Source organism: Lathyrus oleraceus, chromosome 1 (genome assembly GCF_024323335.1).
Source record: "Lathyrus oleraceus cultivar Zhongwan6 chromosome 1, CAAS_Psat_ZW6_1.0, whole genome shotgun sequence".
NCBI lineage: Eukaryota > Viridiplantae > Streptophyta > Magnoliopsida > Fabales > Fabaceae > Lathyrus > Lathyrus oleraceus.
This window is the reverse complement of record NC_066579.1, coordinates 99,953,212-99,968,696: the sequence shown is the minus strand read 5'-3', so window position 1 is coordinate 99,968,696 and position 15,485 is coordinate 99,953,212. Positions and strand designations below refer to the sequence as shown.

General features: G+C 31.9%; 2 protein-coding genes across 2 annotated transcripts; both read right to left on the bottom strand.

The window, feature by feature from the left end:
* Window positions 1-396: 396 nt before the first annotated feature.
* On the bottom strand, window positions 397-813 carry LOC127093762 (SUMO-activating enzyme subunit 2-like). The gene has a single exon (XM_051032665.1). The coding sequence runs from the start codon at window positions 811-813 to the stop codon at window positions 397-399; it is 417 nt and encodes a 138-aa protein (XP_050888622.1).
* Window positions 814-11,548: 10,735 nt separating this feature from the next.
* Window positions 11,549-14,104, bottom strand: LOC127115478 (polygalacturonase At1g48100). The gene is made up of 6 exons (XM_051047016.1): window positions 13,852-14,104; window positions 13,537-13,668; window positions 12,945-13,118; window positions 12,643-12,850; window positions 12,306-12,496; window positions 11,549-12,198 (listed from the first exon to the last, which is right to left on the bottom strand). Exons 1-6 carry the CDS (start codon window positions 14,035-14,037, stop codon window positions 11,812-11,814), a joined length of 1,278 nt encoding a protein of 425 aa, XP_050902973.1. The 5' UTR covers window positions 14,038-14,104; the 3' UTR covers window positions 11,549-11,811.
* Window positions 14,105-15,485: the final 1,381 nt, after the last annotated feature.

Here is a 15,485-nt window from a genome sequence, read left to right as displayed (position 1 = left end):
TATGACATTATTGCCTTTTGAATTGGTAGGTTCGTCTTGTCACAATTTCGGCATTAAAATGATGTTCTCTTTTGCTTCTAGCCTCAAAAGCGGGGGTTTGACGGACTTGAAGCCAAAGTAACAAAAATCCTGTCTTGTAGTTCACACCATGCCGGCATTTACTTACGGTAGCTTCTTCTTTGCTCATGCCATCTCAGTGCATCGAAACTTGGTAAATTTATGCAGAACTTGTTGTGTTTGATGTTGTGTGCTGATAAGGATTGTTGGTGTTTTTTTTTGTATAGATCAGTGGTAACCTGTAAAATAAGTAGCTGCCTAGCAATATGATTCTTTGTTCTTGAGATAACATATGCGCCCGTTTGCAGACTGTCATCATCATACTCATCATTTATCAAATCATGGTGACGAGCCATCAATACTGCTCTTCTTATTGCATACAAGTCCTCCATCAGTAAGTCTGACTGCACAGAAACGAAGAAATGCAATTGCATTAAGGCTCACATCACTATTGAACCGGCCATTTGTAAATGTCAAAAGGCATCCGGCACAATCAGTGAAGGTCGTTGTTTCTGCGGTTGTTGTCCATCCTGAGAGAACCATTCCATCAGGTTCTTTCTCTCCATCAAATTCCTCTCTGTGTTTTATATTGATATCACATTTCAATTTCTGTTGAAAATCCTCCACTATAAGCATTGTACCACCAGTTACAGGAGAAGGAAAATCAGCTAGGACCTTTTCAAGATTGGCATCATAAATTGCAACCATGTCGTCCTCAATATCACCGACCTCATAGAGAAGGTTTGAAGCATTCATAATAAGTGGAAGGTTCATCCTAAGCTTAGCCTTGATGATCTTTTCAACAACGTCCTTCAACTTTGAGCGGTTTGTATTTATTTCAAGCAATACCGGACTCTTTGAGCAAACATAACATGATTTGTTTGGTTCAAACGGCTCCACTGGCATAAGCAGCAGGTTTCTTGATGGGCGTTCCAGGTAATATGTCATTCTTCATCTGATGCTTCTGCAGCATATACTTCTACTTTCGGTATCCACCGTGGCTGCAGCATCAGAGCCTAAGGCATGTGCTTCTGACTGCAAATGCTTGCATATAATTCCCCAATAAAGAGCAGCCTCTGCTTAGTGTTTGTCGGTCACGTTTTATGCTGCAGATTTTGTGACCACGACATGTTCTTGTGGCAAAATTGTTGTAGCTTTAAGATGCACGGCACGTTGTGATGCAGGTACTGGTTTTTGATTTTATGCAGAATTCACTTGTGTTTGGGAAGCATTTGAGTAGCATTTTTACTGTTCGTTTTGTTGCAGCTATTCATTTGTCGTCGGCTTGCGCCGCTTTGTGTGTGGCTTGTGGCTTATGGCAGCTGGCGCTTTAGAAGTCGTTGCTTTGCTTAGCAGCTGTGTGAAGTTGTTTTTATTTTCCAATTCTGCAACTGTTTCCATTGGCTTGGATGTAGCTCATGTTTGTCATGGATAATGGTGTGTGTTTGTAAAATGTGACAAGAATGGTGAGACCTTGGTTTATGAAAATTGGGTGTTTGGTTATAAAATGGATATGGATGTGATGCATTGTTATGCTTGAATGTTAAATGAAAATGTATGTATGAAAATGAGTTTGGAAATGTTTGAAATTTAAATATTATTGAATGTTATGAAATGAGTGTATGTACTATTTTGATTTGAAATGCACTATGGATGGAAAATGGATCATGTTTGGTTATAAAATGGATATGGATTTTTAGGAATAATCCAAAACTAATCTAAATGTCAATTAAAAAAAATCAAAACAAACAATAAAAACCAATTAAAATCAAATTAATCTATAATTTGTTAAAACTACTTTGATGTCAAATTCCAACATTTATTTGGAAATTAAAAATCAATTAGAACTTGAATCATTAGTAAAACACAATTAAGATTAATTTGAATTTCGGAATTTGACTTAATTTGAAATTAAAATCAATTGAAAAATAAAAAAGTCAAATAGTTAGAATCCATTTTATAATCAAACAACACCATAATCAAAAACTAGATAATGACCAATGTTTATCAAAAAAAAAAAAGGATTTGGGAATGGATGATTGCCTTTGGTCATGAATGTATGCAAATGAACTTTAGGCCAAGTGCCAAATAAAAATGAAAAAAATCCAGGATCAAAATCGGGGTATGACAGTCACTTTGACATGTTATAATATACCATAATGCAACTTTGTATGTACCAAACATGTAATAAAAATACATGGAGCAACATGTAATATGAAAATTTTTAGAAAAACATGAAAAACTAATATATGTCATCGAAAGAAAGGCTAAAGCTCAAAGTGGTTAGCAATGGATATACTTATTACTACATGGTGTTTTAAAAAGGCTCAAAGTTATAAGCAAAAAACTGTCTCAATGTGTGTCAGTCAAATCAGATGAACTTAATCAGAAATAGATCAAACCAGATAAAATAATAATGCATGGTTGCACTCAAAAATAAAGAAAAGTGAACAATGGAATTTATTTGGCTCACACCTTGCTACATGAGGTATCTGTAAGTTGAGTACAAGTCCGCTGATTCTTTTCTCATCCTTCGCTTTCAAGTTGTTAGTTGTACCAAAATACTAAAAAGTCAGCTTTTATCCATTTGAATAATTTCATTCAAATCATGTGTGTCATTTCAAATTAATTCATTTCATTCATCATATGCATTTTTGTGTCATTAAAAAAAAGAGGTCAACAATCAACACAAAAGTAATGTTAAAATTAACTAAAATATTCAAATTATTTTGTATCATTTTTTCATTTTGCATCCTATGCATGAAACATCAAAAATAGTAAAGATATAATATCATTCTCATTTAATCATCATCACATCATTACATAATCATCATCATACATCATAAAAGAAAAAGTCAAGATTTTGGCACTAAAAGACAAGGCTTGATCACACCCGTTTTGCCTAATTAAATATGAATGATCATACATCCATACATCATCTCATTTACCATCAATTTCACAATGTATCAGCACCAATTCATGTCACATTTTAGATATTTTCATTCCAAATTCAAATTCATTTCAAATTTCACCAAATTACATTCAAATTTTACTCACACTTTGTGCATTTTTATATAATCCATATACTAACCTTTAGCCCAATTCTAAGGCCCATAAATCAACCTCATTCTATCAGCAAAATACACGATAATCATACATAAAACAGACCCAAATCCTTGCACAAATCACTCTCTAAATTTCAAGTTTATTCATCTTTAAGAAACTTTAAAAACTTACACAAACAACCTCTCACCTTGAGCAATCTTCATCACTTTCCATTGAAGTGTTGCTCAACATCATCACACTGATATTTTCTCAAATTCATTGAATCCACTTTGAATTCGAATTTGAAAAAGTTGTCCAAAATGGTGAAATGGTGGTAGAAAGATACAGAGGGGGTCATAAGGATTCAGAATCAGTAACGAAAAATGGAAAACTCGCCTCATTAGAGCTTGAACGGAGCTTCGTTGGAAACTACATTTTCTCGCCAAAAAATTCATAGCGTTCTTCGTGTTCTTTGTCTAGATAGACTTTAATGCTTGTTATTTAATGAATTTATTTGCATTTTTATGTTCTACACATAGTAGGTATCATAACCATCAATTAATTTCACTAAACCATACAAAATAGCACAATTGGAATTTTAAGGTTCATAGCCTTCATGAACATCCATGAATAAAAACATTTCCAAATCATTAATTAATACTTGTTTTCAAAAAATAATGGTATCAAAAGCTTCACCATACTTCATTGAACACAAATCCATAACTTGTTTGCCATGAAAGTTGTTTAAATATGCAAATCGAAGCATTTTCGTGACCCACTGTAAACGAGAAGTCTTCGAAATTTTGGTTGTAGTTTGTTAATTTTTTAGAATTCCATGTTATTCATGAGAGTTTGTAGATGAATTTAGAGTGTTCAATTGTGTAATTCCATGGAGATTTGAGCATCTTAGGTTTAAAAATGGTGGAGAGCAAGCACATCATCTTGAGGGAGAAGAAGATAAGAGAGTTTTCCATATATGATCTGAACCATTTGATGCATCTAATAGTTTAGATCAGGATCGCATGCGTCCATGTACAGGGAGCGCATCGTACGTCTGTGGCTGGTGACCATTAGATATAATCTAATGGCCCGACGAAGCCTAATTATTTTCTGTTGTTTTCCTAGTTTTTGTTTGTTGGACCACTAAAGTTGGGTCCATACACCCTTCATACGCTACTGAGCACACCCTCCCTTTGGTTTTAGTATTTTTTGTTTCTTTGGGCCTAATACTTGGGCCCTGGTTCTTGTGGCTTGAGTGCACCTCCATTTTTGTGTTATTTTTATTCTTGTTCTATTTGGGCCTTAAGCCTACTTACTCTTTTTTTTATCTCATCACCTTTGTATTTCCCTTTTATTTTATTTTTTATGTTTTTTTATTGTTTTTATTAGTTAATTATTTAATTGATAATTGTTAATTCAAAAATATAAAAAACCATTAAAATCAATTTTCCTAAAAAATCAAAGGTGCTTGGTTAACATCAAGTCATTTTCAAAAACATTTCTTCACTCCATCATCAAATTCAAAACCATTTCATAATCAAATCAATTTCATACAACGCGAATCAAACACTTAATAAACATCAACTCCTTTTCAAATCAAACCAAAGTCATTTAACTTAATTATTTCAAACATTTTATAACAATCAGATTAAAAAGGACTAGTTGGATGTGATATCCAATCCTAGTCTAGAATATTTAGGTACAAGTCGTAATTAGCTTTCCCTCTTGAGTATTTGTCTTTCGATTAAAATTCATCACACGCTTCAAAATCTTTTCTCAATAGAATCGGATTAGAAAGGACTAGTTGGACGTAATATTCAATCCTAGTCTCAAATACTTGGGTACAAGCAGTAATTAGCTTGCCCACTTGAGTATTTGTCTTCTACTTAAAATTTATCAAGCACATTTGAAATCTTTCAGAATTAACTTGGATTAGAAAGGACTAGTTGGATGTAATATCCAATCCTAGTCTCGAATGCTTGGGTACAAGCCATAATTAACTTGCCTGCTCGAGTATTTGTCTCCCACCTAAAAACAACCCAACCAATCAAACCTATTTTTTCTGCCTCAGCACAACCGAAAACCTTTTCATGAACAAATAATATTTTATCCATTCTGACCTAAAGCACAAACTAACGCTTCAATCCTTCCATGTGCGAGTAGCAAGCAACATTTTTCGCTCGAATTCAATTAAAACACGATCTGCAAAAATTCGGATCATGCTTTATCCATTCTAACACGATGAACTCATAATGTTCCCTACTTGTATGATTGGGTAGCAAGCAATGTTTTTCTGCTCGAATGCGACCCAAGCATCATTCGCTAAAATCGACCAACACACAAACATTTGCTACCCATAACTACATAGCTTTGAATTCCTCATCGCACCAGAGGATACATAGGAGAGAGATTCAACGTCTCGTCAAACACTATAATAAAAATACAAAAAATATATATGTTTCTTGTCCAGGACTACGTAGCTTTGAATTCCTTATCACACCTGAGGATACGTAGGAGAAAGACTCGTAATCTTGTCAAACACCCTAATAAAAAAAATTTTTTTAGTCATTTTCTTTTTCCTTTCAAACTTTTAATAACTAGAAGAAAAAAAATACATGAAATCTAACACTCATACCCGCAAAACTAACTAAAAGATTCTCGTTGAGCACAACAGATGTGAGGGGTGTTAATACTCCCCTGGCATAACCGACTCCTAAACTCGATTTGGTTGTGATGACCATTTTTCTTTTTCTTTAAGGGTTGTATCGAAATTTTCCTTTTCCTTTTTGAATAAAAAAACTTTGGTGGTAAATTTGTTGTATTTTGAGCACTAGTTACGCTCAGATGTTTTTTGTGCTGCGATAATTGTTGATAAAATTTATATGTTATTGGTGATTATTTTTGTTGATATATGTCATATGTTATTTTTAAGGTATGTTATTGTTGATAAAAGTTGTATGTTGCTGATGATTTTATTTTTATTTATATATGTTGTATGTTGTTGTTAAAGTATGTTGTTGTTGATGATTTTGTTTTTTTTATATATGTTGTATGTTGTTGTTAATAAAAATTGTATGTTATTGATGGTTTTGTTTTTGTTGATATATATTTTGTTTTTGTTGATATATGGTGTATGTTGTTTAAGGTATGTTATTGATGCTTTTGTTTTTGTTGATATATGTTGTATGTTGTTGTTAAGGTTTATTTAATGATATAACTTCTAAATTGCAGCTTCATTACATTCAATCAACATGTCATAGAAGACGGGTTTATTATATTATATGTGGTTAAATGTTTTTCCAACCTCTTACTGAATATATAACATTTCTAATTGAATTAGAAAATTATCATATGATATATTAAGTTATATTAGAAAACAACTCGCACTCATCAATGTTATACGAGCTTTCTACAGCCTATTTATCATACCCCAAATTTGACCTCCCCTTTTCACTTTTCATCTAACCTCCGGCTTGAGATTTATATGCACTCATTCATGCCTCATACACGTGCATCAATCATTCATAATAAGCACTTTCAAGCAATCATTATAGATTTAAAGTTTTTGGTTATTTGTGCCTAACAAAAACTAGGGTTTGCTTGTGGATCAAGCCCTAGGATTGTGGTATTGCTCATAATTGGGAATAAAAGGGGTAAAACCCTAACTTCTTGTGCTTGGGACTTTGATTCATTGGAGTTTGCAAACATGGTGTTCACTTATGCATCAAAACTCTAATTCCTGGTTTTTGGCACCTATGGATCATGTGGATTGTATCTTGGTATTGAAGTATAATCAGGGATTGCAAGTATGGATGGTCAACCATGGAAGTTGAATTTTGACTAGGCAATCTCTTTATGAGGTTGTGTTCATTGCACTAGTCCATTTTTTTGTGAGGATCCAAGTCATGCATTATGTTTCATTCAAGAGTGATTCATAATCAAGACTCGTGATTCATTTCATTTCAAGAGCTCATTGTTATTATCCAACATGCAAATTCAAGATCCAAGCTCAAATTCAAGATCAAGATTCATTCATTTTGCTTGAAGGAAACGTATTTGGGCAAGTCATAAAAACCATGGTTTGTTTAAGAGGAAACCAATTTATATTCACTTTAATAAACCTTTCCACATTGCAAATCATTGAATGTGCATTTGAAGTACCCATTACAAGTTCATACATTTACATCAAGAAAACCAATTAATAAGGCTTCCCTAAACCCAACTGTGGTAATATATGTATTCCATAGTAGTGACACCACTAACAATGATTCCCTAAACCCAATTTATCCTACCAACACACCCCACTATTTTAACTCAGAACTATACCCATCATCCTTAACACTTCGACACCTTCCACTACCATAATCCCTCCCCAACTTGTATATCCCACATGAAAATCCGACTGAATATCTAGACCTCTTATCTACCTCCAAAATTACCATTGCGCTCTCCTTCAAGGTAATAAGTTTAGTTCTCTTTCTTCATTCACATGTAAAATTATGTATCCCCTCCACAAAGTTCTTTCTTACAACAAGTTATCATCATAGACGCTTTAAAATTAAATTATCTACCATAACTGAACCTATTACTTATTCAGCTGTTATTATTGACCTTAACTGGAAAATTGATATGGATAATGAACTCACATCACTCACTAATAACAATACTTGGTTTCTAACTACTTTACCACCTAACAAAAGACCCATGACTTGTAAGTGGTTTTTCAAAATCAAAGTTTTAGTCAATGAGACTATCAAAAGGTACAAAGCTCGTTTAGTTGCAAAAGGTTTTAACCAAACTGAATGTATTAACTATCTAGAAACATTTAGTCAAGTGGTAAAAGTGACTAGTATTAGACTTATTTTCCATCTTGGTGCCTCTAATAATTGGTTCCTTCACCAATTAGATATTAACATAACATTTTTTACACAGGGATTTGAAAGAAGAAGTCTAAATGAAAGTACCTTATGGACTAAAATTTTCTAATAAAAACCTAGTTTGTAGACTAAACAAATATAGTTATGGGCTCAATAACAGACAATGTAATTCTAAATTAACCATTACCCTTCTTCATTTGGGTTACACCCAGTCAAAAGCTGATTGTCTCTCTATTCACTAAACATAATAATAATAATTTTCACTACTACAAAAAACGCTTTTTACCTCAGACGCGAAATGCATAATACTTTGGCTAAAGAAGCGGGGTAACGAAGGGAGACATGAAAACTTGTCACTTATCACCTCGGTGGAAATAAAACCGAGAGGTAAAGTTATATGGACATAGATTCGAGCCGCATCAGCTGCACTTTTATTATTTTCAAAATTAGCTTATCTTACCTTTCGGTCTACAAATAAAACCGAAGGGTAAGATTATTTCTTATTTTTATAAAGAAAATCGTTATATGGTTTACCTAGAATATTACATTGTTTATCCAGAATATTACATTATTTACCCAAAATATTACATTGTTTACACAAAATATTAAAATAAAAATCAACTTCCCTATAGATCTAGATAAAAATCAAATTCCCTAGGTGGGTGAAGATCAAATATTGGTACAAATATGTTCTTCAAGGCTTTGCATGCATTTGATTCTGAAGCAAAACAAAATAAGAGTTAGATAAATAAAATTAATATTCAAATATATGATTTTATGCTCAAATCAATATTTAAGAAAACAAACCTTAAACCCAAGTAATTTTCTGTTCTTGCAATCCATGTTAGAGAATTTTTCCAAACGTCTTTATGTTTCAAGCGGAATGTTCCATATAGGTTAGATTTTCAATATTCAACATGCTTTTATAATGGATGTCCCTTACGTTTCACGCGAATTACTAATGACATATTCTTGATTGTTGATAAACATTAAATGGACGACAAAGATTTGTTTAACGGTGTTAAATATAGTAAAAAAATGTTGAATCATCCCATCGGTCACGAAGAAAATCGATGTGAATAAACTGTTTTTAAAAAAAAATTACATTGTTTACACAAAATATTAAAAATATATTGTAAAATATGTTTTCCAATGAGATTTTTTATTTTTCATGTTCTTGTCTCATACAAGATGCTAGAGATCTGTTTTCCAATGAGAATTTTTATTTTCTGCACTTTTAATCCATCTCAGAGATATGTAGTAGCAACTCATGATTAAATGGATGATGGTGAATATTTTCTCTCTTTGGGACTGCTACATATAAGTTAGTCTTAGGGTAAAATTTTTTTAACGCGTGTTTTTATAATAAAATATGATTATTAAACACACCAGCTTTATTATAAAACCAAAGTTTTTTATCTTCTCCTTTTAACTATCATCTCGGTGATGACGAAAACCGAGATGAATAATTTTTTTTTTTGAAATTACATTGTTTAAACATGATATTAAAGTAAATTGCTTACAACAAATCTTTGTTCTTATTATTGAATATCTTCGCTGATATCCAGATTTAGTTGCATTCTTTTCTTTGTTCAAAGGTTAAGCTCTTATCCTTGTTGGTTAACCTCCCTTCTTTGTTGGTTAAGTTCCCTTCTTTGTGTAACTTGAAGTAATAATGATTTTCTATACTTGCAATATATCGACGGAGTACTCTTCAAAGGTTGAGTTCCCTTCTTTAATTGAGGATTATTTCAAAAATACAACAACGACAACATCAACACCATTATGTGAGATAAATTGTAAGGGTAGAAAAAATATTTTGTTCAAGATAGAAGAACATTGAATATTTTTTTTTGTCTTACAATCCATCCCAAAGAATGATGCTTGTAAGTTTGGGGCAACTTTATATTAGTAAGGATTATAGTAAAATCTGTTTAACGAGTGTTTTTATAGTAAAATCTTATTATTTTATGCCTTGATTAAATAGAAAATTGAAGGGTTAGAGCATTTAGCACACTTATAAACAAATAAAATCATAAACTGCGATAGCTGGGAATCAAAGCGTGTACTGAGTTGTTTTTTCACCTCGGTGTTAGGAAAACCGAGGGAATGTATGACTTTTTATTTTTTAAAATAATAAAAAATAGCACACATTGCCTTTATACCTCAATTTTCTATTGTTCGAGATAAAAACTTCGTCATGAAAAATATTATTTTTTATAGTGATTATTTCACTATTGTTCAGGTTTATGTCGATAACTTGATGATTTCATGAAATACAATGACTGAAATCTCTCATTTAAAGAATGTGTTAGACACCTAATTCAACATTAATGACTTGGGTCACCTCAAATGTTTTCTTGGATTTGAAGTTGCAAGATCCTCTCATGGAATCTCTTAGTGTCAAAGAAAATATAACATTGACCTCCTTCAAGAGGTTGGTTTTCTTGGGGCTAAACCGCCTTCCATTTCCATGGATCCAAATCAAACACTTTGCCATGATTAAATCAATATATTAATCAATTCTATTTCATTTAGAAGCCTCGTAGGTAAGCTTCCCCATCTCACTCATACTAGGCTTGACATTAATTTGATGTTTGCAGGTTAAGTCAGATTCTTTCACAACCAATAGACACTCATTATCAAGTAGCATTGAGAATCTTATGGTACATCAAATAGGCCCCTACAAAGACTTCTTTTCAAATTCAATTATTACATTATCATAATAGGATTCACATATTCAGACTGTGGAGCTTGTAATGGCACAAGACAATCAACCACGGATTTTTGCTTTTACATTGGTTCATCTCTCATCTGTTAGAAAACAAAGAAGCACCAGATCCTCATCGGAAATAGAATACATAGCTCTAGCAAATGCAACATGTGAGGCTTAATGGTTACTATATCTTCTCCAAGACATTGGTATCTAACACACTCAATCTGCAATTATTTTATGTGATAACTTGTCCGTAATACACATTTCTAACAATCCGGTTTTCCACGAACAAAATAAACACATAGATATAAATTTCCATGTTCTCATGGATAAAGTTTCTTATGCCCATCAACACATCCAACCAAGTCGCAAATCTCTTCACAAAGTCGATGCACCTTGATCCATATGACAATTTTTTCCCAAACTTGGACTGATCAATTTTCATTCCAGTTTGAAGGGGTGTTAACAAACTTTGACTCATTATCCTCGTGATTAAGTTAACTAGTTGTAACAACTCCTCTTTTATGGAGAGTTAGTTATTTGAACTCCATATAAATAAATGGGTTCATGAGCTTGTTTTTTTTATATGATTTTCTTTTATGGAAATAATGCCTTTTATCACATTTCACATATTTCATAAGATTCAAATTCTCAATTTTAATATAGACTTCTTCAATTCAAATGGAAGCATAGCTCATCGTGACAAATTGCTTAGCAATGTTTATAAATTCAACTAACTGTCACGTGAGGGTATAGGCCTATCATGGATAGGTTTGAAAAATATGACACAGCCAACCAACATATTATGTTGTTATTATTCTTCCTCAATCACACATTATTCCATTTTTTCATGAGATCAATTGTTCCATTTAAATATATAAACATAGATGCTTGTACACCTTCTCTTCAACCCTTCTTTAAATTATATTCTTGCTGTCTTTTGGAAACCTATAGCAACTTCCTATATATGTATAATCTTAATTTCCCTAACACACTATTTTGGAAACCAATATAACAATCTTCTATATAGAGCCTATATACTATATATGATAATCCTTAATACATAGACACAAAAACATTGATGTTTCAAATACCAGACACGTTTTTATTCATAAATCAACACGAACTTTCTTCGCTCGAAATGATTCCACCTCTTGATGGATTCCCTCTTTGAAGACAATCAACCGGAGGAACAATTTGAGTTTTCAACTCACCATATGCCTCCCAACAAAAAGGAACATTTGAGCTTTTGCTTGATTCTAGCTTTATAGTGTCAAGTGTTATACCTTTACAAGGTAAACTATCACTACATGCAAAATGAATAGGCTCTTTAACATATGTTCCTTTTACATTCACATAATGTATGCTTGATACAGCAACTGCCGATGTTTCATTATGACACCTTCCACCCTCACAATAGTATTGATCAATTGTTATTGGTGTTTCAACTTCTGAAACTTGAATGTTTGAGAACATGATGTTTTGGACAGAACCAGAACCTCCCTGTCAAATACAAACACAAAATTAGAACATGTTTTTTTATAACTGTTTGACACTGACACATACTGACACAGACACAAACACAAACACATTTACATTTGAAAATTTACCTGCCATGTTTTGATTCTAACACCAGTCAAAGTGTTTTGGATAGTAACATCGCGAACCGTGACATTTGAAACACAAGCTTTTGTGTTTTCTTTTCCAAGACTTCCGATGCTAATTCCATGACCAGGTCCACAATTCACGTTATGCACCAATATGTTAGAACATCCTGTTTGTACCGACACACAATCATCACCTGCATGAAAAACACACTTCCGTGTCAGACACTAATAAATCAGCATCTGTAATAATTTTTTTACAAAATTAAGCATAATCATATGTGTCACCCTTAGATACTGATGCATGTCACTGATACATGTCAGACACCAGATTCTTACATACCACAAGCAAGTGTGCTGCTATAGATGACAACATCTTGAGAATTTTGAAGGTGAATTCCATCAGTGTTAGGACTATCACTGGGTGATGAAACTGTTATATCAAAAACTTGAACATTTGTGCATGAATCAAATTTGAGATGAGTTTGTTGACTGTTCTGAATTGTTATTCCAGTAACTGTTACAACATCACTTCCATAGAATCTTAGTGCCTACATAATGCAAATATATCAAAATCAGACTATTCCCTCGAGCCAGTGAATTCGAACTCAGAACTTCTGATTAAACGGGAAGAATTGTACTTACCGTTGGTTTGGTTTTCGGAAGTTTCTCATTGCCATTCCACCAAACCGAGCCTTGTCCATCAATGACACCTTTTCCTTTGATTGTAATCTTGTTTAGCTTAGTGAATTCAAGCCATTGCAAAGTACCTGAGCCCCAAGCTGAAGAGCTTGTAGGAGCAATGATTTTTCCATCTAACTGCATTTGTTTTTTATAAACACAATATGTTAGGAATTGAGTTTTATTTTTATATATTTTTAGTGGAAAAATATTGAAATAAGTGTAATTTTATGTAGTCATAATTAAAAATATTTTGAAATAATAATAATAATTTACTTAAATATTTAAATTTTTAGAATTTTAAGAAAGTAAATTAAAAAATTGTATAGTAAATTAATTTTTTTTTGTCTCAAAGCTCTTGTCTTATTGGTTTGGCCTTAGACCGGCCTAGATGATTATTTTATAATAATGTAAAAAAAAATTGATGAATTAAATTCTGAAACATTATGTACTTGACTTGACCTATCTATAACAAACTAAATATAGTAGTGATTTTCTAGTGTTTACAATATTGCATGAAAATGAAAGAAAAGTGAATAGTCAAACTAAAATTCACCTGAAAAACAATGTTTGGCTCACAATTAGGACCAGAGAATGAAATTGGTTTTACAAGAAAAACAGAACCGGATGGAACAATCATTGTTGATGCCTCAATCTTACATGTAGCTGCCCATGCATCTTCAAAAGCCTGTCATTTTGTAAAAAGTGAGAATAGTTCTAAGTAATTGAGTAGGTTTAAGATGTATATCTGATAATCGTGTTACAATTCTCTAGGAAACCGTTAGGTTAACGTTTTTTACTCTCATAGTAAATATCAGTTAAACAGAAATACACAGACAAATAGATAGATAATGAATTGATTTTTAGTTACTTTTGTGTCGTCGGCGCGTCCATCGCCTTTAGCTCCAAAATCTAACACATTAAAAGTAAAAGAACCACCTTTGAGTTTTCTCCCATGGTTGATTCTTGTGGCACTAGACCTTTCAAAACTAGAATACATGATCAAAAAAGCAATGGAAATGATCAATGTAATAGTGTTTATATTCATAGTCTTCATTTTGAAAGAGAGGGGTGTATAAAAAGTGAAAAATTGGAGGATTTCAAGAGAAGAGATTTTCTTAAGTTGACATATATAAAAGTGGAAAATGAAGATGTATTTATAGAGAAGAAAAAACACTATGCACACATGAGCCATATAGTAAAGGTTCATGCATGTGATGTAATTATATAATATATTGATTTTATATATATATTTTTTGATTTAACTCACATGTTGACATGAGTGTTTTCTTTTTTTAAATTACTATGTTGAGAATATTTTCTTACTTCAAAACTTACACTAGCTACTTTCAGGTTAAAAGTCTTTGTGCTATTTTATGTTTTTTTTAAACCTAAATAGTTCGGTTGATAATATATATTTATGATATATTGTGTGTTAAAAAAAAGAGTAAGAATGAAAAGTAATTCATAGAAGATATTAATTTTGAAAAAGAAACAAAATCTTAATAATTTCATTAAGGTTTTGTCATAGAGTTGGAGACTTGTGAGTGCAAAAAAAGATATATTATTGAAAGCTTTGTTTTGTTATTTATTGGCGTGATTCGGAATCATATAATATATTAGATTAATTAGATTCATAGGTCGGTTCTGATATCAAATGGTTTTAATCTCCTCTTAATCGCAATTACAGAGGATCAGATCGTGATCCTCTCTATTAAATTCAACGTCAATCATCACTAAACTAATTTTTATTTTACTTTTTGTTAAATATTAATTTAAAGACTAAATTTTAATCATAATATCTTTTAGAAGATATGCATAAAATAATTGAAAATGGTTTTTTGACATAGGAGTTGACAATCGACAACATAACATAAAATTACAGTTTCATTTTTGATCAACTCAATGATGTACTCATATCTCTTATCTCAATCTCAACCATATATTTTGGTTCACAAATTATTCAAAAAAATGTGGTTTTTGTTTCATTGTGATGAACTCAATGTTGGTGTACTCATATCCTTGTGTACGTATGATTGAGTTGTATTATTCATCTTTTATATATTTGAAAATTTTGCATATCTCATAGAAAGATTCTAAGAGTGGTAACTGGTATGTAGCTAGGATGCCATCAAAACCGGCAACCATAACGGCAATGATTTTGACAAATATATCTAACTTATGTTTATGAAAATGACTTATGTATAAATATTTGATTTAATGTAAAAACTTTAATATAAAAATTAACAACCATGTTCTACTGTGCTTTGCGTGAATTATACAGTAATAGTTGAAAATGAAATTGAAGAAATTGAAAGTGACAGGCCATGTGAATCTAGTTCATTTGGCTATTGTATATGTTGCAGGTATTGCGGCTATATAAGAGAAATATAATTAGTCTAATCCATTTATTTATTTATTAATATTATATAATTTAAGATCATTGCATTTAAGTATTACTAGTGTCCAGACGGGCACTCGCGTGCCCATCTGTCCGCTTTTTTA

Bases quoted from the DNA above. Each gene is read 5' to 3' on its own strand.
- LOC127115478 (XM_051047016.1), bottom strand. From the start codon at position 14,037: ATGAAGACTATGAATATAAACACTATTACATTGATCATTTCCATTGCT. The intron at 13,669-13,851 runs GTAACTAAAAAT...ACAAAATGACAG, and splicing joins GACGCGCCGACGACACAAAA to GCTTTTGAAGATGCATGGGC. The intron at 13,119-13,536 runs GTGAATTTTAGT...AAACAAATGCAG, and splicing joins AGCCAAACATTGTTTTTCAG to TTAGATGGAAAAATCATTGC.
- LOC127093762 (XM_051032665.1), bottom strand. From the start codon at position 813: ATGAATGCTTCAAACCTTCTCTATGAGGTCGGTGATATTGAGGACGAC.